General features: G+C 29.3%; 1 protein-coding gene across 1 annotated transcript; it reads left to right on the top strand.

Annotated features, from left to right (window-relative positions):
* The first annotated feature begins 10695 nt into the window (after positions 1 to 10695).
* LOC107849883 (protein RADIALIS-like 3) lies at positions 10696 to 13499 on the top strand. The gene is made up of 2 exons (XM_016694416.2): positions 10696 to 11840; positions 13327 to 13499. Exons 1-2 carry the CDS (start codon positions 11596 to 11598, stop codon positions 13349 to 13351), a joined length of 270 nt encoding a protein of 89 aa, XP_016549902.1. The 5' UTR covers positions 10696 to 11595; the 3' UTR covers positions 13352 to 13499.
* The last annotated feature ends 7081 nt before the right edge of the window (positions 13500 to 20580 follow it).

The raw sequence follows: 20580 nt of genomic DNA, 5'->3' as shown, positions 1-20580 counted from the left end.
ACTATTATTATGATTTCAGTTATAGTTTATACTTCATGCATGTATCCTCATTCAGTAGTCCCATGTTATTCAGTCAGTATTGTTCATGCATGTGAACCCTTGCATTCAGTCTTACCTCATCTAGCGTACCAGTACATTCCCACGTACTGACGCATACTTTTCTTTTGCGCTATGGTGTTTTATAATATAGGTTCAGAAGCACGAGCTCCAAAGCACCCTTAGCAGTTCAGATGCAGCCAGCAGCAGTAGACTTAGCAGTGAGTCCTCATCATGTGAGGATGATCTTTATTTTATTATTTTATTAGATTTAGCATTTCAGTAGATGGAGTTAGTTGGGGGATTGTCCCATCAACTCCCTATTCAAACAGTTTAAAGGCTTTTTCAGACTAGAGTATTTTCAGATAGTTATTTTAGTTTTGGTATTTCTATACTTTATTCAGTTTGATTTCAGTATTGAACCTTATGGCAAGTTTCTGCCAGTTGTTTTACGTAATTTTGTAGTATATTATTCAGTGCTCAGTTACAGATATCAGTCTTGGGTTACCTTGTAGTCCTTCGGGGTCATAAGCACCGTGTAGCATTCGGGGTTCAGAATCCAGGGCGTTACACTCACTTTCATGGTTACTAATTTGATGGTTGACTTTTTTTTCTATTTTTTCACAAAATTATAGTAAATACTTTTGTTTGTTGATTATCTATTTTGACTAATTTTAAATATTTTACATCTTCTCTCGTTAAAATTAAGAAAAAATTAGTATTAGTTTTATTATGTTAATATACAAACAACTTAAACGTAAAGTACAATTTTGATAACTTATTGTACTTTTTATGTTGTTTCTAAATATATAAATTATTTTTAAAAAAGTTCAAAGATTTACGTTTGAATGAACGATCAAAATAAAGAAGTTTAACTTCCTCTGTTTTATTGTTTATGTTGAGGTAGCGTTGAACTTTGTCTAGCTAGCTCAAATCAAATTCAACCTGCTTATATCTGATCCGATCCGCTTATTTTTAAGGTTTTGTTAACGTGCTTGGTTATTTTTTGAACCCCCTTAATAAAAATTTTGGCTCCGACACTGGTTCGGATGTATATATGTTCCTTTTCTATAAAATAAATAAAAATGAATAAATGCACATGATTGTGCCACGTGTCCTTCCGTTAGTGTAAAGAACATATACGATCCAAATAATTAATGATAGGGACATATATGTAGTGAAAATATAAGAAAAGGTGTAAATGCACCATTAATTACTTATAACCACACCTTAAGTTTCTATTATTGCTTAAAATTTCATCCAACTAAACTAATTACAAAAATTCCTTTTTACTCAAAATAGTTGTTTCTTTTCTGATACATCTAAAAAACCCACTCACATCATCTTATTGTGCCGTAAATCAAGCCCAAAAATCAGGAAATATATCCCACGATTTTCTCAACTCCCCCATTTTGAATTTCCACCATGTTCTCATCTTCATCTTCTACTTCAACATTCAAGTTACAACTTTCATTAACTTTCTTTTGAATTTTCCACCATGTTCTCATCTACTGCTCAATTAGATCTAACAACTCCATCTTTCCACCATGAACTTTCTTTTTTAATTTTCACCATTTCATTATGATATGAACAACATTGGTTTTGTGAAAATAGATTGAAATATCAAAATAACTCGGCTATGATGAAGAAGTTATCGATTATTGCATCTGTAAAAAGGAAGAAGTAAGTTACAAAAAAGCAATTTTTCATGACACTACATGCGTTCTTATACATCATAAACTTTATATGTGATTTTGCTTCTTTATAGATATGATACACTCAATATACTGCGTCTGATACATAGATTCAAGGTTAATGAGTCCCATCATATATGTGATTATGGTTCATTTTTATACTTGATACATGTAATATACTTATTATGATACATAAATCTAATTTTGTCAAAATTTTAGATTTATATGATACATTCTAAAAATTGTATGTAAGTTTTAGTTTGTTTTACACCTGATACATTAAACATTATGAGTATGATATATAAATACAAGATATATCATTACTTTTGATATAGTGTTCAATGTTGAAGTTGATTTGTATTGTTTTTTTCATCCGATACATTCAAATTAGTGAGTATCAGACATATTTAGGGACTCTGGAGTTTTTGTAATAGGTTTTGCTGAGTTTCTTAGTGATGGTTTGGTTCCTTCATCTGGTTTTGATGCAGAATATCATCAAAAGAGATACACAATATTATTTTGGAGCTATGGCATCGTCAAGGCTAGGAAAGGATTTGCCAGCGACAATGAAGATCCACCAAAAAATAATAGAGATAGAAAAAACTGGGAGAATTTCGATAAGGAGATTATTTTGGTGATTTCAATCTGAATTTTGAATCTGCTACTAATTTTTAAGGATTAAAGAGATATATCTCAATCAGAATCAAATTAGTTGTTCTGTTATTTACTCTTTTACTGTTATTTTCCTTTTTTATAGTCAATTAGTTTGGTAGTTATGTATCTGTCGGTTGTGTATCCGGACCAAACTTATGTATCATATTTGGAATATTAAGTAATTAATATAAAAGTTGAGAGAGAGGGTAATTAGGTAGCAAAGTGTTGAAATTTATGTTGTTTACCCTTTAAAATAATTTTGGGGTATATATGTGGCTTTTCCATTCAAATTGATCACCATGCAAAGGGTGTCCAATCTTGTACAAGATACTTTTGATTAAAAAAGAAGAAAAATCTTATACAAGATGTGGGAAGTTTATTTTGTGACTAACACAAGTGTGTGAGGGATGTCCATGTTTGACAAGTGGAATTCAGGATCTTAAACCACTGTCCCAAAAACATTTCATGATAATGGATCAAGACGTAGTAAAAGGGTATTTCAGTACATTAAAGCTTCCATTGTGCAAAGAACGACTAAATCATATGGGTCTATTGTACACGATCTTACTGCATTTCTGCAAGAGGTTGTTTCCACAGCTTGAACTCATGACAAGGAGTGGCTCAACCATATCAGGGGCCTAATGCCGAAATCTAACCAAGGTCTTAATTTTATGTATGTATGTATATGTGTATATATATATATATATATATGAAGTTAGTCATTTATAGAAATATTACTCATGAGAGCGTTGTTTCTTTTAATTGAGTAATTTCTTTTCTTATTTCCTGTAGCACTAGTTTTATTTCTGGATTTAGGCTGCTACTCTCTTTATCTTTATTAATTAAATCCTTAAATTTTCTTTCTAATTCTGCTTGTTGATTTTTAAGGAAATCGAAGTTTTGCTCTATTTTATCTAGCAGCTTCTTTTGTTTATTTTGCAGGTCCTCTAATATTTCTAGAGTCTTTAATATTTTAGTATTTTTCTTTTGAACTATTTCTCCTAGGTTTATTGTAAGGTCTATAATAGTATTTAACTGGGAATTTTCTCCATGTAATATATGTTCTCCGCTATTAAAATTACACCTAATAAGAGAATTGTCTTTTAAACGTCTGTATTTCCTTTCAGCTTGAATTGTTAGATCTAAATACTCTAGTTTCTTGAAATTATCTATTTTAACACTATTATTCTTTATCCTAACGAGGGTGTATTGCTAGTACACTGTTTTTTGATGGCTTTTATTATAATATCTCTGTATTCTATACAATACCTAATACTTTCTAATCTACACTTCAACAAATTTATATAATCTACGCAGTTTACTAGTTTTATAAGGTCTAAGGTTATAATGGCTTTTGATAATTCTATAGTTTCTAATACTTCTATTTAATTTATCAAGATTTGTTCAAATCTTTGAAAATCCGTTAACCTGCTTACATACATTTATCAGCTGTTTACTTTATTTACCAATTTATTTACCTGTCTTTATTTTTTACATATTATCTTTTATTATCATTATCTCTATTTATTTTAGTATATACTGAGTGTGTGTGTGTATATATATATATATATATATATATATATATATATAGGGTCTTGCTACCATACTACATAAAGGTAGTATGTTAGCATCCTCCCCTTTTATTAATTTCCTTAAATGTCCTTACTTTTTTTGTCACCAAATTAAAATTAGGGACATTTTTGTCATTTCACTCAAATAACCCAACTCTTTTGCTTCTCTTTGATTCCACCCGTAACTTCATTCTTTTTGCACATCAATGGGGAAAAGAGATTTGACACTAACCGGGTTGTTTAGTTTTTTTTTTTTTTTCTAAATCTTCTTTTCTTTTTAAAAAATTTGGCCAGCACACTAATAGAGGTAAAATAATTTCATGAGTTCAAAAAATTTATTATGCGAATTTGCACATAAAAGATTCTGTGGTGTCCCTCTTATTACTTTTCATAAAAGTAGTATAAAAAATTCTACACAGAGAATAAGTTGTACAGGTGAAAAAAATATTTTTTTCAGATTAAATTCTTAATTTTTGTGCCTGTTAAAGAATTCTTCTCGTAATTCAAAAGAACACCATGAAATTGGAGGTTTAACTGCAAAGACTAATAAGAATTAGAATCAAAATAACAAGGATAAGATTACCCCACAAACTTCATCTCTATAAGTTTCCTTCAACTCCACTCTATTGAAGGCGGAATATCGAAATCTAACTATTTAATTGGATATAACAAACACAATTGTTTAATCGAATACTCCGAATTTCCTATTAGTTTGGATAAATAAGTGATACTTATGTTCTTGATTCTTCCATTGTTGTAACATACCAGGTTAGAAGGGTGAAGCTGGATAGAGAAAGCCGAAAGGAAGTTGGGATTTTTGATGAAATGGTAAAAATACCCCTATTTTTAATTTGGTGGTAAAAAAAGTAAAGACATTTAAGGAGATTAAAAAACAGGGAGGATGTCAACATACTACCTTCATGTAGTATGTTAACAAAACCCATATATATATATATATATATATATATATATATATAATGGAGCTCGATAATAATGGGCCCCTAGGCAATTGCCTAATTGGTCTAAAGGTTGAGACGCCCCCTCTAACCTTCAGGTCACATGACATCAAACTTTTATGGATATGTTCATCTAGAAATAGTATCAAGTATAAACATATATTTTTTGAAAAATATGTCAATATAGAGCAGTCCTTTCCATTAGAGATCTTCTTTTGAACAAAACACTTTTCCATTTATTCGAAGATTCTATTCATTCTTTGGTGTACTTCTCAAGCTATTACTTGAACGTGATTGGACAAGTTTATAAAGGTCTACCCCTTTTGATTTCTGAGAAGTCACCAAAGTTGATAAATTCTTGTCCAATATTTGAGCATATAATTTGGAAATACTCCGATTGAAAGGGTTCAAAACAAGAATCTTTTCCATTTAAAAATCTCAAATTTAGAATTAGACAGACCATCCTTTAAGATTGTGTATGGTTGGTAACTTGCAATAGTAGTATCTTAAACCTTTACAAATACTTTTGGCAACATGTACTAGTGGACTAAGTTGTTCAGATTCTCAATAAATTTTGCCGCGCATGTGTTGGATTCTTCAAAAAAGTATTTCTTTTGAAAAATCTAACCCACCAGATGTCATTTTTGAAAAGTCTGGACAACATAGCTAGTGAAAGCTACTAATAGGTGTGCATTGAAATAATTGAGTTGCACATAGAGGCGGGTCTAAGATTTGAACTGGATTTTGAATATTAGGTCAACGTCAAACTCTGCCTCTTGGTGCAGGCAAGCTAGTCCGATACCATTGTTATGAAAAAAAATATTCTCTATGATTACCATCTACCAATCATTTGAAAGAGGACTAGTGCGCTAAAAAAATACTAGTTTCTTAGTGGTGGCACTGGAATCTGAAAATCCTATGTTCTTGTATATCAGATTATTTTTGTTGTATTTATGTGCAAGATTCTTGCTGCAAGTTCTCCAAGAATATTACTAAAAAAATTTGTGAATAAGGACCCCTCCACTCTAGCATTAACAAAGAATCCTGAGCAAGTTGTCTAAAAGGGGATAAATCTTAGTGAAAGGTAATGACAAAGATTTTCAATTCTTATCATAGCTTGTATTATTTGTGACCAGGGGATGAATTTACTTGGCAAAAAATTACATTATATATATAAATAAGTTTGTATGTGTATATGTAGATTAGTGGTTTAAGGGGCTCAAAATTCACTTCAAGATTTCAAGTTCAAATCTCTATTACTATATTTTTTATTTTTCAAACCCTCTTAGTAAAAATATTGGATTCGCCACTTTTGTGACCTCACTTTGCACTGTGAATGAGTATCAGTGATCCAGATATGATTTTGCCATGAATAATGCTTAATGAATTTCACTTTAATTTCTAACTGTTGACTCTTACAATCCTGTAATAAGTCAGCCAATAATCCCTCTCTAATAGTTTGCTTGGCCGAGCTTTTATAATTTGAAAAATATTTTTCGTCACAAATATAATGCTTTTCGAACAAGTAATTTTGAAAAATAGCAATTGATGTTTATATTAAAGCAATAATTTATACTTTAGCAAAGTTTCAAAATATTTTCAAGAAAAAAACTACTTTTATAATTGTGTCATATATTTCCAATTGTCTTTTGCCATCCATTTACTTTGTCCTAGTACATTGCATAGTCTAAACAGTATAGCAAACACAGTTGTCTATGAAAAGTTGAGCTATATCCTGTCTAATTAAATATATTCGGATGACATGATAAATTATGTTATTTTATATTTTAACTGTTTAAATTTAGATAAGACGATAAATATAATTTTACATGCTATTATGATATGTAGAAATTCTAAGTTTGAGTCTCATCGATAACCATCAACAAAATAGTTTCAATTGAGACTCCAAAAGAATTAGACCTGAATGTGACGGAGTTGTTGAAGGTCTAATTATGCTACTATTAGGTTTAAGTTGGGCATTTTGTATATAACTCAAGTCGAATGCAGTGTACTAGCACATCGCGTCCTCCGAAATCTGCCCCTGTAAATTTCCAGTGAGGAAGGGATCCCAATCTTCGCGTTATTTTTGAAGAATATGACATACAATAGACGTTAACTTTGAAGAATTCAAACATGTTATTTTTCGGATTTAGTAAAATTTATGTTTTACAACAAGAACTTCAAAAACATATTCAAACTAACATACGAACAATCAAATGAAGTTGTAACTCTATATTCACAACTTTGAACTTCAATAATAAGTTGAACTCAACTTATGAACATCAACAAAAAATGAAATTCAAACTATTTTCTGAAAAATAGCAAAAACAGACGTTTAGAAAAAAATGAAGATTGGAAGATTCAAGTTCACCGAATTCGCGGTATGTCCTTAAGGAAGTTATTCCCCTCAAGTACCAAGGTTATGGAATATATCCTCCCAGGATAAAATGAATCAATTCGACATAATAGCAGTACCTCAAACTCCGTCGAACTACGAATACACTCAACGGAGTAAATCAAACTAAGAGTTTTTTTTTCAAGAAAGAGGTGTGTTTTTACTTTAAAATTTCATGTCTACATCTGAGGAAAAATTTCAAGTATTTATAGCCATCACGGTGTTACTTCATGAAGAGAAACAATGGTTCAGAAAAGTGTAGTACCCTTTCATAGAGGTACAACTCTTCAGAAAAAGTGCAACTCTTCGAAAAAGTCAAAACTCATTGGAAAGGTCATGACCATCCAAATCGAAAAGAAGTATATTCAAATTGCATTCTTTCTCTTGATGTCTTTTCAAAAAAAATGTATATTCATTTTTCATCCACAACTATTAAAAACCTAACACAATACGCTTCACAATTTCATAAATGATATACATAAAATATCCTCCATGATTACCAATCACAGAGAAGAGGGATCTATAAGCAAAACAACACAAACTTTAGGAGAAATTGTGGGGATTTATTCCATATCATTTTCAATAACAAGATTCTTGAATACTACAATAGCGCTGATGTTATTATATATCAACATATATATATGGATTCCTATTGTAACTTTTGCATGATATTACCTATGAAATTTAGGGTATCAGGACCCTCCACTCCAAACAACTTGTCTATAATGGGATATTCCCCCTTTTGATAATCTTGAGAGGTTTTAAATCAGAGGCCGAGTCAAGATTTAAAAGTTATGAACTTTGAACTTATCATGAAATTCAGTTCATTTAGTTACTAAATTTGTAGTTAAATATTATACATATTGATTGGATTTTCAAATACAAATATATGATTTAAGCAAAAATCACTCAATTATTTGTAACATAAAAATCATTCAACTTGATCAAACATCATATAAAATCACTAAACTATTACTTGGCAACAAAAATTGTTCATCTTGACCTAATTAAGAATCATATCCAAGTTACAATCCTTTTTGTAAACAAGTTACTTAATTTTGCAAAAGTATAATACATCCTCCCTTCATTTTTATTTGTAACTTATTTTTAAAATAAAATTTTATTTTTATTTGTCACTTTAATATCTTAAGAAAAATAATTATTTTTTCAGGCTTTACCTTAACATTAATTACTTATTCTCCAAATCATTTTTTAATTCCTAATACTAAATATCAATTAATTAGAATAGTATAGACTATAACAAGTAAAAATGAAGGGAGTATAAAATATCTTCTTTTGTTTTTTGCTTTCCTCCTCCTAATGACTTTTTGTGATATTTAGGCAAAATTAATTAAGTGATATTTTGGTGAGTCGTGATAAATAAAATTGAGTGATTTTCTTTATAGAAATAGTTTAATAATTTTAGGGTAATGAAATAAAAATTGAGTTACCATCTAGAAAATCATTCTTTGAATCAACATTTTCTTTATTTTGGGAAACCTTTCCAGATCCGGAAAAGAATTGTTATGCAAAGTTTTGGTGTGTCAATTCAATTAGCTTGAAAGCCATTTTACTTGAATCCTGGTAAAACATAAGATCTTGTCCAATGAAGAATCATATTCATTCTTAATCACGGGACTCGGTGACCTCTCCGGTCAAGTCCTATTATGGAGTACTTTGTCAAGGAGGGCTTTAACCACAGGTCTCGGCGGTCAAAGGCGGAGCCAGAATTTTCACTAAGAAGGTTCAAAATCGAAAAAGTAATCACACGAAACTAGTCGAAGGGAGTTCAACATCAACTATATATACATAAAAGATAATTTTAACCATGTATAAATAGTACTCCCTCCGTCCCAAATTATGTGTCATCATTTCCTTTTTAATCCGTCTCAAAATAAGTGTCGTCTTTCCTTATTTGGCAACTTTTTAAAGGCACAATTACCCTTTTACCCTTATTGGTCCCACTTAATTAAAAAAAAAATATTGACACATTTTTTGATAAAGGATAATTTGGTAAACTTTACCAAGTCTTCCCTTATTTCATAAACTCCGTACCCGATCAAATGGCGACACATAAAATGGATCGAAGGGAGTATAATTTTTCGTCGAAAAGGGTTCGGATGAACCTCTAGTTATAAGGTGGCTCCGCCCCTGTCGGCGGCCTCTCCAGTCAAGTCCTATTATGAAGTGAGTCACTTTTGTTAAGGAGGGCTTTAACCTCACTGTGAAACTCCTCTACCTGTATTTGAGTTTAGTCAAATTTTAATGCGGATACCAGGCAATAAGAATAAAACCAAATTAAGAGAAAAAAGAAGAATCATATTCTATTGTACAACATGTACAGTCAGAGCATAAAGTTCTATACCAAAGGATCTACTTGATATAGATTCCAAATAATTGGAATAATGTGCCTAGTTTTATTGGTACATATATATGACATTTAGTATATCTAAGCTGGTTATACCAGAATGATATTGTTCACATTGGATAAAAGTTTACTTCAATTAACATCCATCCAAGAATGTTAGGTCATTAAGAAATCTTTTATTACTAATAATTCTAAAATTATTAATGTTGGGCTCAGTCAACTCAACGATATTCTTAACGTAATGTGATTGTGTATATTGTCTATTTGGACTAAATGCACACAATTTTCTCTAAAAGGTCACACATCATTAAGATATTTTACACCTTGTTGTAGCTACACAGTTGTTTCAGCTATCATTGAAACTTTTATTTGCACAATCAAAAATTTTCCCTCAAATTAAGTTTCACGTGGTCCATTACCACGAATCACGGGTCAATTTCTGAGATTCATTGTGTGGCACTCATATCGTCTGAGTAGCAAACTAGCTTCTTCTTGCGTATACATCTCAAGCTCGTAAGGGTAATTAAGGAACTCCATTCCACATCACTCTCACATCTTCATATTCATCTAAATTGAAACTGGGGTCTAATATTGATTGTTGCGCTCAGTCAACCAAAAAATACTTATACATAATGTGATATTGTTTGTTTTAGATCAAACTACACGATTTTTCTTAAAAGATCTCACACTATTATTAGATCCTACATCTTATAATTTTAATCTTTTAGCTACTAATATAAAACTTTGAATCGCACTCCAAAAATTAAAAAGAAAAAACAGCACTTCTAAACATTGTACACAAGATGTCGGAAATAAAATTAGGGATCTAAATCCTATCCACCAGCTAGGTGAACTCTCTAGGTGATCGATCCACTTGCTCAGGATGATACTATAAAAAGCAAGAAAGATACTTTCAAAGAATTAAAATTAAAGTCTATCTATAGATATATATACTTTATCCTATTTTTGCCTCCACATGCATCTTCCCATAAGTCTCATTTCATATTGCTGACAAGAATCACATTTATGTGTAAGTGTAACTGGATCCCCTCCTAGAAATTGAAAAAGAGATTCCCCAACTTGCTATTTCCAGCACTTCCTTTCCGTTTTTTTTTTTTATACTACTATAATTGTGTTTGAGTCAGAGACGAATTTAGATTTTTTTAAATCATGAGTACATTATTAAAAAAAAAAAAAAAATCTAGTGAAAATTATTCTCTAATACTCTCTAAGTAAATAACTTAACACTCAACTAGGTACACCAAATTCGCCCTTGGTCTGTGCCAAGCATTTTGTACGTATCTCAATAATTTCATAGGATATTTGTAATTCTTCTATATTGTAATAGTAGAGTGCTTGTGTCAACTTGTTTGCACTTTGATAATTTCATTGGTAAAATTGTTGTTATCTTCATTAGAGCCAGAGCTAGAGTGTTAGTTAGTTTTGACATAATGTTCAATAGAATTCCATTACTTTGGCCAAAATCATGCATTGTATTAAAAAAAAAATCCTTGAATATGTAGAAATAATTTATTCAGAACTTATCAGGCTATCTTTTTTAGAATTCAAATCTATAAAGTATTCGAAATCTAGATCCACTTCTACGTACCAATATAGATGTCGAATAATGCTATCCATTAATTATTAATTAATAAATTCAAAGAAATCATCACCAAATATTTATCTAATCGCTTTTGAAATTTAAACAACAATTTTACTATAATTTTCATCCACTTTATTGACGGTCAGGCTGGCCACACCTTAGGTGCCACCTTTCCCTCCATCCTATTAATAACCAAGCTTACCCATCTTGTCCATACAAATCCCCTTGACTTAGTCCTAAGTACTCCACTTTCTTCTGGAACTTCTTCTCCCTCTTCCAACTATAATTCTCTAACACACACAATTCCTTCTTATAACAATGGCCACATGGACAACAAAACAAAACAAGAAATTTGAGGATGCATTGGCGTTATATGACAAGGATACTCCTGATAGGTGGCATAATATTGCTAGGTATGTTGGTGGAAAATCAGCTGAGGAAGTGAAGAGACACTATGAATTGCTTGAAAAAGATGTCATGAAGATTGAAAATGATCAAGTTCCTTTGCCCAATTATAGGGCTAATGCTAGCAATGGAAGAAGTAATTATGCTAATGAACAAAGGTATTGTTAATCTTTTTCATTAACATATCAACAAGATAGTCACACATTTTCCATTTTCAGGCTCGATTAAATTCATATTCACTTATTTTACTAAAAAGATCGCTAATTTCCAACTGTCTATATTTTGTTGGTTAGGGATTTTCAATGAAGTAAAAAACGTAAAAACAGTACCAATGAGCCATTTTCAGAAATTTCTGTCAAGAATTAGCAATTTTTTTATTATATGATAATATAATTAAAATTTTATACTATTACTACAATTTATCATCTAATATGTGTTTCTCACACTTTTCAAAAATCATAATGATTATGTGTAGATTGGATATTCCTCCAAAAATATGGCAACTTTTGAAGGTCTAACATCGACGCGACGACAATTTTGAAAAATTTGAAAAATATAGTAATTACATTTCAAGTGATCAGACAGTATAAATATTTTCATGTTATAACTAAATCCGTTTCATGTTCTTTCCTAAAGTATTTCAGTTTTTTTAAAAAAAAAAAAATTAAATTGACATGACACGCTTTGTAAACCGACATATTATCATGTGACTATACTTGTGTTAAAACTATTAATTTGACAAGAAACTCCCAAAAATAATAAAGCATATATATTTGACCGTCCATAAATTTAGTATACCATCAAGTTAAGTTGATCTATATTTTATAATAACGAAAAAAAATTATAATACTATAGTATTTCGTAATAAACACGATATATGGTAACCTGAAAAATAGAATAGCCACCGGCTTGTGTAAATATAAATATTACTTGTACTGCAAATGTGTATTACTTAAATCTAGACATGTTTAAATTATAAAATACTTGAAACTTCTAGATTTTTTTTGATATTTTAGGAAGCTACAAATGTTACCTATAATTAATATTTAAGTTCCTAATTAAGCAATCCCACATGAAATCTAATCCTACGTACTTGTTAATTAAGCTCTAAGTAACTCACATGAAATCTAATCCAACTTGTTTTAAACCACATGCAAATTGTCCTACATCTTAATTAATCTCTGACCACCTTATCATACAAAACAAAATTGTTTTAAATTATATCTTGTCTTATAAAGTATATCATCACATGGTGTAACACATATTTAAACTAAGTTATAAACAAATTGATAGAATTCTACTACTTTGAAAGGGCAACTTTTTAACCAATAATGGTTGTAGTAAGGTAAATTGTCTGTACTATATTCCAGTGTTTTTTTTTTCGAATTTTGTGTGAATGCAGAAAGCTTAGTTTATGTATCTGATTGTCTTTTAAAAAAAAATAATTGATGAGGTAAAAAATATTTTATGAGTATTATTTAATATATTATACCAAGTTGTTTGTCTTATTTTTTTTAAGTTATCATTTTCACTTACTATGGGCAATTACATGTAATTATTTTTGATGATTTAATAGTGTAAGAATTCTTTTACATATAAATGTATCGAAGTTAAGCTCTTTTTTGTATTATTTTGTTTGAACAGGCTTCTGCAGAATCTGAGGTTATAGTAAGAAGAAAATTGCATGGATGTTCAATACCATCAGAATATTCCCAGTATAAAACGCATACAAAAACTATTCTATGTTTATTATTAAAGCATTATGTTGCTAAAATGCATGATATATATGTACTTAAATAAAACCATGTTTACTTTAATTTTCTCTTTCTCTTGAATTTTTGCCTTTGGGATGTCGAAAATTTTTTTATTGTTGGTTTACAACGAATGTAGAGTTGATGGTAGGAATTCGACTGAATCAATAGCTTTATCCCAAAATTTTTTATTTAATATATGCAAATCATTACTCTAAAAAGGGTTAAAATTTAAAATTTATAAGTTTTAAATTTGATTTAGCGTACACTTCATCGACATCAAGAATGATCACATTGTAAAATTGATACACTATAGTCATGTTTCCATCTTGATTCTTGATCAATTGATTATACTATCGAAAAGAAATATATATATGATGCTCAGGTCAATATACACGTAAGTTTTTTATTATTAATTTGACTTCAAAATCAAAATGTCATAGAAAGAGAATAGTGGGGATCAAAACAACAGGTCAATATTACTTAATTTGGGATGTGACGTTCAAATAATAAAAGTCATATCATTTGTGCAGGTGTAAGACTTAAAACTTATGTTTTAAATATATTAGTATAACATTTGTGTGATAATAAACGTAAATTAATTTTTGTAGTTGAACATTACAGTTATAATATGTATATCATGCATTTATTATTTTAATATAAATATCAAATGCGGAAAAGTTTTAGGGAAAGGACAGAAACGGCACTTCAAATTAAACTATTTCCTTGAAAATGGCCATGGAATTTAAATTCTACTTTCTGGACATTTTAATTTACTGACTGGTTCTATACCGTTTTTACACAACTTTTATACAGGTTTTATACAAATCTTATACATAAATATTCTATACGAAAATTATACGGTTTTGATACATAATTTATATAATAACTGTACTTTTTTTTACACGTTTTATACAACAATTATATAATTTATATACACTTTCTATATATTGTACATATGCATATTTGATAGAACTATACATATATCTTATATAAATTCATATTCTATTTAATAATTATATCATTTTTATATAATTTAATTATTATTTCTAAAGAATAAAAAAAAACAGAATATTTGATCAATTTAAAATTTTATAGTAAAAAAAAATTGAAATATTTTTAAAAGGGCCGAATTTTTCAAGTTAAATATTGTATCAGTGTTGTATATAGACTGTATCAGTATCGTATATGGACTGCATATAGACTACGTGGATCAAAATGAACCAAATTGAGAAAGATTAGGAAATGACCATAAAATGGCATTTGTTTAGCCGACAGGATATTATTTGTCCAAATATCAAACTTGGACTATTATTTTTTAAAAAGGTGTCCTTTACCCAAAAGTTTTTACCGACTTTAAGTATAATTAAATACAAACCTCATTGTTACTCGCGTCCAATGTTTACACCAAATATAGCTGATTAGATATGGGCTGTGCTAATTGTTGGATAACTGAGTTTTCAACTAAAATGGGCATAAATGGGCCGTGAGTAAGGAAAAGAAGGACACAGTGCACATATAGCCAATTTGAAGGGACCATTTTAAGTCATAGCCATATATAAACTTTGTTTTATAAGTTTAGCCACTTAATATTAAGGGTGGGCATAAATACCGAAAAATTAAAATACCGAATCGAACAGAATTCTTTCAATTTTTTTATTTTGATTTTTTAATTTTTCGGTTCGATTTTGATTTATTTTTTTACAAATTCGATATTTCGGTTCGGTTTTCGATTTTTAGGTTGATGTAATTCGATTTTCGGTTTAAACCGAAATAAATCAAAAAAAATTAAAATACTTTTAAAATTATTATATAGATATTAATATATATACATATTTATAATTAAAAATTACATATATACACAAGGTAACTTTACCTTATTACAAAAAATCCCATATTGAAAAACAAATTACAAAAATTGCAAATTAATTACTCAAATTCCTATTTTTATTACCTTCTCTCTCTTCCTTCTTATACATCCCACACCACCTATTTTGCTTCAAATTGTACTCCTTATTTTCCTCCTAAAACGTAGCTACCTTTTCTCTCCAATTATCTATCTCCATTAAACCTCCTTATTATCTCTCCACAATTGATTTTTTTTTTTTCTAAAAAATCAAGTTTACAATTTAAATCTTCATATAAAACCTCCTCCACGTTGAAACCATTTCGTTAATTAATTAATACATAAACTTCTTTCATTATGTCTTTCATATTTGGTCCTACCCTTTCACAAATCACGCATATCCAACCCAACCTCCAAGTAATGTGAATGTTAATGTGAAATTCAAAATTCTGAGACGAAGGAATTATGTAGGATACAAGCTAGTCTTCTGTTGCTATCACTTTTCCAATTCATAATTGTGGATTTACATGTCTCAAATGGATCTGAAAGTTGCACGGGATTCACTAGATTTGTTATTTAAGCATTTTCAAATTTCATCAAGAACATAGAGATGTTAAACAATTACAACACTTCTTAATTTATGTTGATTTGAATTCTTGGTTTTTATTGTTTTATAGAAACTGCTTATACATACATATGTTATGTATAGTCAGCAACATCATTTACTATAGGGTCATGTTTCGATTTTAATTCAGTTTATTGTAAAATCTATTGTATCGGTACTTCTCAATCATTAGAATGTTAATACTATCTATGTTTGCAACTAATACAATAAATTGTCGTTTATATCTAACCTATAACAAACATTTATACATTTAAGTGTTTAATATTTACAACGTATGACAAATAATTATACACTAAATTGCATGTCAGATATCATTATATTTTCAAACTACTGAATCTCATGCTTTTAAATATTTGTATAATAACAGTATACATTCATTACGTCATCGTACATTTAAATATATGTATAATAACTTCTAATACAATAAATATTATAACGCAAAGTAACAAAATACATTGTAATAGATAAAACAGTTATGCATGAATCAGCTTATATACATGTAAGTAACAAAAATTTAATCTAAATACTTAACCAATATTTTTTCAGATTTCATATTTTAGATACATTAGTAATCTTTTTAACTATTGAATGAGATATGATTATACATTACTTATGTCATCATACTTTACAACACATATATAATAAATCCTCATACAATATATATTATCATGCAAAGTATAAAACAACATTATAATATATAAAATAGTTATGTATGAAACAATTTATACATATGTATGCACCATAATTAAATCTAAATAATTAATCAATATTTTATCGAACCCCATACTTCGGATATATTATTAATATTATATAGTAATTACACATGTCATAACATTATATAATCAGGATATTTTTTGAATTTGAATTTTATCGGACTTCGTACTTCGAATATAAAGAATATCAGACTGTCAAGACTCTGAATGTCTCAACAATATAGTGATGTTCATTGATTTTGAGAAACGGAAGAAAACAATCGTTTTTTTTTTCAAATTGAATTTCAAATCGCAATAACAAAAAAATAAATAAATTGTGGTGATGTTTCAAGTATTTTTTGAATTTGAATTACAGTTACTATTTTTAAGCATCTATAAAATAAGAATATTAATTACTGCTCTTATTAAGGTAAGAGAATAATTGAATATGGTTGTTAGCTAATTAATGGCTATAATTAAGGAACAGAAAGATAATATCTGTTTTTTATTACCTTAAATTTAGGATTAACAATTTTATCATACATTCAAAGAATGTATGAGGGACATCCTAATGTATGAATATATTTTCAAAATTTGGGAGAGAGAAAGGCTAAAGGTATTTTATGTAATTACTTTGTCTTGGGAGGGGATTTATGTGGTTTATACTATTTATAATACATAAGCCCATTAGCTATTTACGCTTTAGCTACTATTCACTACTGCCTACAACCCAAAGCCCAAAATTCAAATACACTCAACAACCGAAATCGAAAGTTATTTTTTGCATTGACTTTTGCAACCAAAAGTTAATATATACATAGTCCTCCATCTGATTTTTGCATTAGAGGTGATTCTTCTTATTTGTCACCTAGAAGACTTTACAAGTTTATATTGATTTTTCTTTAACGTAAAAAAATTAAACTAGTGCGATTTACAAATATAATTTAGCCTATTAAATAGGCCCAAAATCAAAAAACCGAAATTATTAAACCGAACAAGAAATAAGATTAGAAGAAATGCTTATGAAAGAGAATTTAATCGAATATTTTAGAACAAAAGATATAGAATATTTAGAATATCTCAAAAATAATCTAGAAGAATTACAAAGACTAAGAGAAAAAACAGATCCATAGTTACGACAGATCTATTAAAGTTATCCGCACCCCCTACAATTGGTATCAAAGCCTATGCTAATTAAAGTTATGAAAGTAGTATATAATTGGATTTATTTGATAATTATGAGGAAAATTAGATTTAGATATCCACCAAAACAATATTTATAATATTTGATGAATAACGTACAAAACCACAACAATATAAAAAATTAAAACAAATAATATCTGAAAAACGTACAGAATTAAAAATAAGGATAGAAAGACTATAGTATAACATAATTGTCGGAGTTAGTAAAAACTCAATAAATGCACAAAAAGAAGAAATATCAAATTTAGAATCAACAATAGATGGTCTAGAATATATATATCAACATAACTTATGTACATTAAAATAAAATGAACAAAGAAGAATTTATAATAGACGAAAAAATATATGAAAATCACGAAGGATTAAAAATAAAAACAGTATTCTCTAATTTAGGAAGGAGATATAAGAAAATAGGTGAACATTTATATTTAATGTTAGAAAAAGAAGAATTAAAATTAGAAGATAAGTTGACAGTCATGGTAAGAATAGAAAGAGAAAACAAAGAGATAGACAGAAAAAAGAAAATAGATAAAATAAAACAACAAACCACAGAAGAAATACGAAAAATAGAATAAACTAAAAATAGTAGGATTGCTGAATTAGAAAAAGAACTATAAAGCTTACATAAATCGAACCGAACCGAACCGAACTAATTCGGTTCGGTTTTTGGTTCACATAATTTCATTACCGAAACCCAACAAAAATGAAATAAAAAAATCGAATCCGAACCGAAGCACCAAACACCCACCCCTACTTAATATAAGCAGAATCTATTGAAGTTGTAAAAAATCGGTTCAAGGTTATAAATTCTGTCTGAAATTTGACATGCAACTTGTGTAAAAGAAAAAAAAAAAACACTCATATTTTTCTTTTAGTTTGGCCTGACAATTATCTCAAAACTTCATATATTTTTGCTTGAAATTTGTCTTGACAAATCAAATTTGAGATATCAAGCCTAAGCACGTCCGGCGTCTCCCCCCAAATGAAGTACGATACGGGATAGAGTTGCTATTAAAAAAAAAATAATAATAAGGTTAAAGGTTAAAATATAATTATTAAATAATTAATAAGCAAAGACAAAAGCAAAAAAATAACAATGTAATAACACCAAATCGATGATTGCATAAAAATGAAACTTTTTTATCATTATTAACTAATAATGAATTTAACAATACTATACAATCAAATTTAGGTTTAAATTCTCTCCTTCCCTCCGCACTATGTATCACTAAAAAAGGAGCACCACTCATTTCTATTTCTACTATATATAAGTGAAGCTTGGGGTAATTACCAAGGGTATTTTGGTAGAAAACACCAAGGATATTTTCGTAACAAACACCTACAATCAGTAATAAAGGTCCTGTGGTAATGACACTTTCATGTGTCTTTTCCCTTTACTTTTTAATTTTACCAAATTCACTTCTCCCATGTTCATTTTCTCTTTTCATTTTTCTTTCTCAAACTTCATTCCCTACGCACCTTGACACCAAAATACAAGCTTCAAACAAAATTCGTTCTCGCTTGCTCCAAGTGGCTGGTATAGTTTTCTTTCTCTTTTACTTTCCGCGTTTTCTATATGTTTGCGGCGAATTTTGTTATTTTTTGAAGGTCGGATTGGTTATGAGTTGGATATCTTTAGTTGCTTCTCCTTGATGTGTTTCCTTAAATTTCAATGAACTTTCTTTTACTGCTACTAATCTATGTTGGCAACCCCTTGCATATTAGAAAAAAAATCATATTTGATTAAATGACCTGATTGTGATTGTCATCCTCTCCTTAAGTTCCACCAAATCCAACTATTATTATTATAGATGCGTGTCCGCTATACACATATGACACATATTTTCTTTCCAATCTTCTCTATCCCTATTGTTTTTTCTCTCTCAGCTCATATCTCTCTCTGTATTCAGAATATCTCTATTTTCTTCGAACTTGATTTGTAAATTGGTGTATCATAAGGTACTTTTGACTTTTAAATTTCATGTTTTTCTTGAGTATTTGATATCTATGTTAAATTTTCTATGTAGGTTGTTGTTTTGGGTCATATTTGGTGATGGATATTTGAATAATTTTTATGCTTACACTATGGCTTCCTCTGTTTCTCTTCCTGCTGAGCTTTAAGGTTATTGTTATGATTGTCCATGGTTGATTTTGCTATGCTCTTTTCAGTGAGTTTCGATTAATTTTTTCCTTTTTCCTTGTATATTAAAAAATATTGTACATGCATGCAGGTTTTGTCACACCCCCTTTTTAACCAAAAAGAATTAATTTTAAAGTTCGAAAGGGTTTTATTATTAAGTGACAAAAGAAAGATTTATTTCGGAAAGAATTTGTTTTACAATTAACTCAGATTCGCCACTTGATATAGATCGGGTGTGCCAAGTCACCTTTGGAAATCCTTTTTCAAAACTGTTTTTTAGTCTTTTAAATTGGTTTGCGAACAGAGATTACGGCTAAGGAATTCTGTTGACCGAGGGAAAGGTGTTAGGCACCCCTCGATCCCGTGGTTCAACCACGGTCGCTTGGTGGAGCATATCGACTAATTTTGACACTAAGAACGTATAAATCATATCAAACACATAAAATAAAGCAAAAAACACATCAAATAACAATCCAAAACCAAAATAATAATGTCCAGTCCAATTATACAGTCCAAAATAGAAAAATGCGAAAAAAATATAAATCCTATTCTATACTAGTCCTAGACTAAGCTTCACCCGATGCCTCGAGCCTTCGTCACGAACGTCCTCCGGATACAAAATACTTCGGAGTATTCCCCGG

Source organism: Capsicum annuum, chromosome 12, assembly GCF_002878395.1.
Source record: "Capsicum annuum cultivar UCD-10X-F1 chromosome 12, UCD10Xv1.1, whole genome shotgun sequence".
In the NCBI taxonomy this organism is placed as follows: Eukaryota; Viridiplantae; Streptophyta; class Magnoliopsida; order Solanales; family Solanaceae; genus Capsicum; species Capsicum annuum.
Note: the sequence above shows the minus strand (reverse complement) of the source record. Positions and strands in the feature narration are given on the sequence as shown.

Bases quoted from the DNA above. Each gene is read 5' to 3' on its own strand.
- LOC107849883 (XM_016694416.2), top strand. From the start codon at position 11,596: ATGGCCACATGGACAACAAAACAAAACAAGAAATTTGAGGATGCATTG. The intron at 11,841-13,326 runs GTATTGTTAATC...TTGTTTGAACAG, and splicing joins AATTATGCTAATGAACAAAG to GCTTCTGCAGAATCTGAGGT.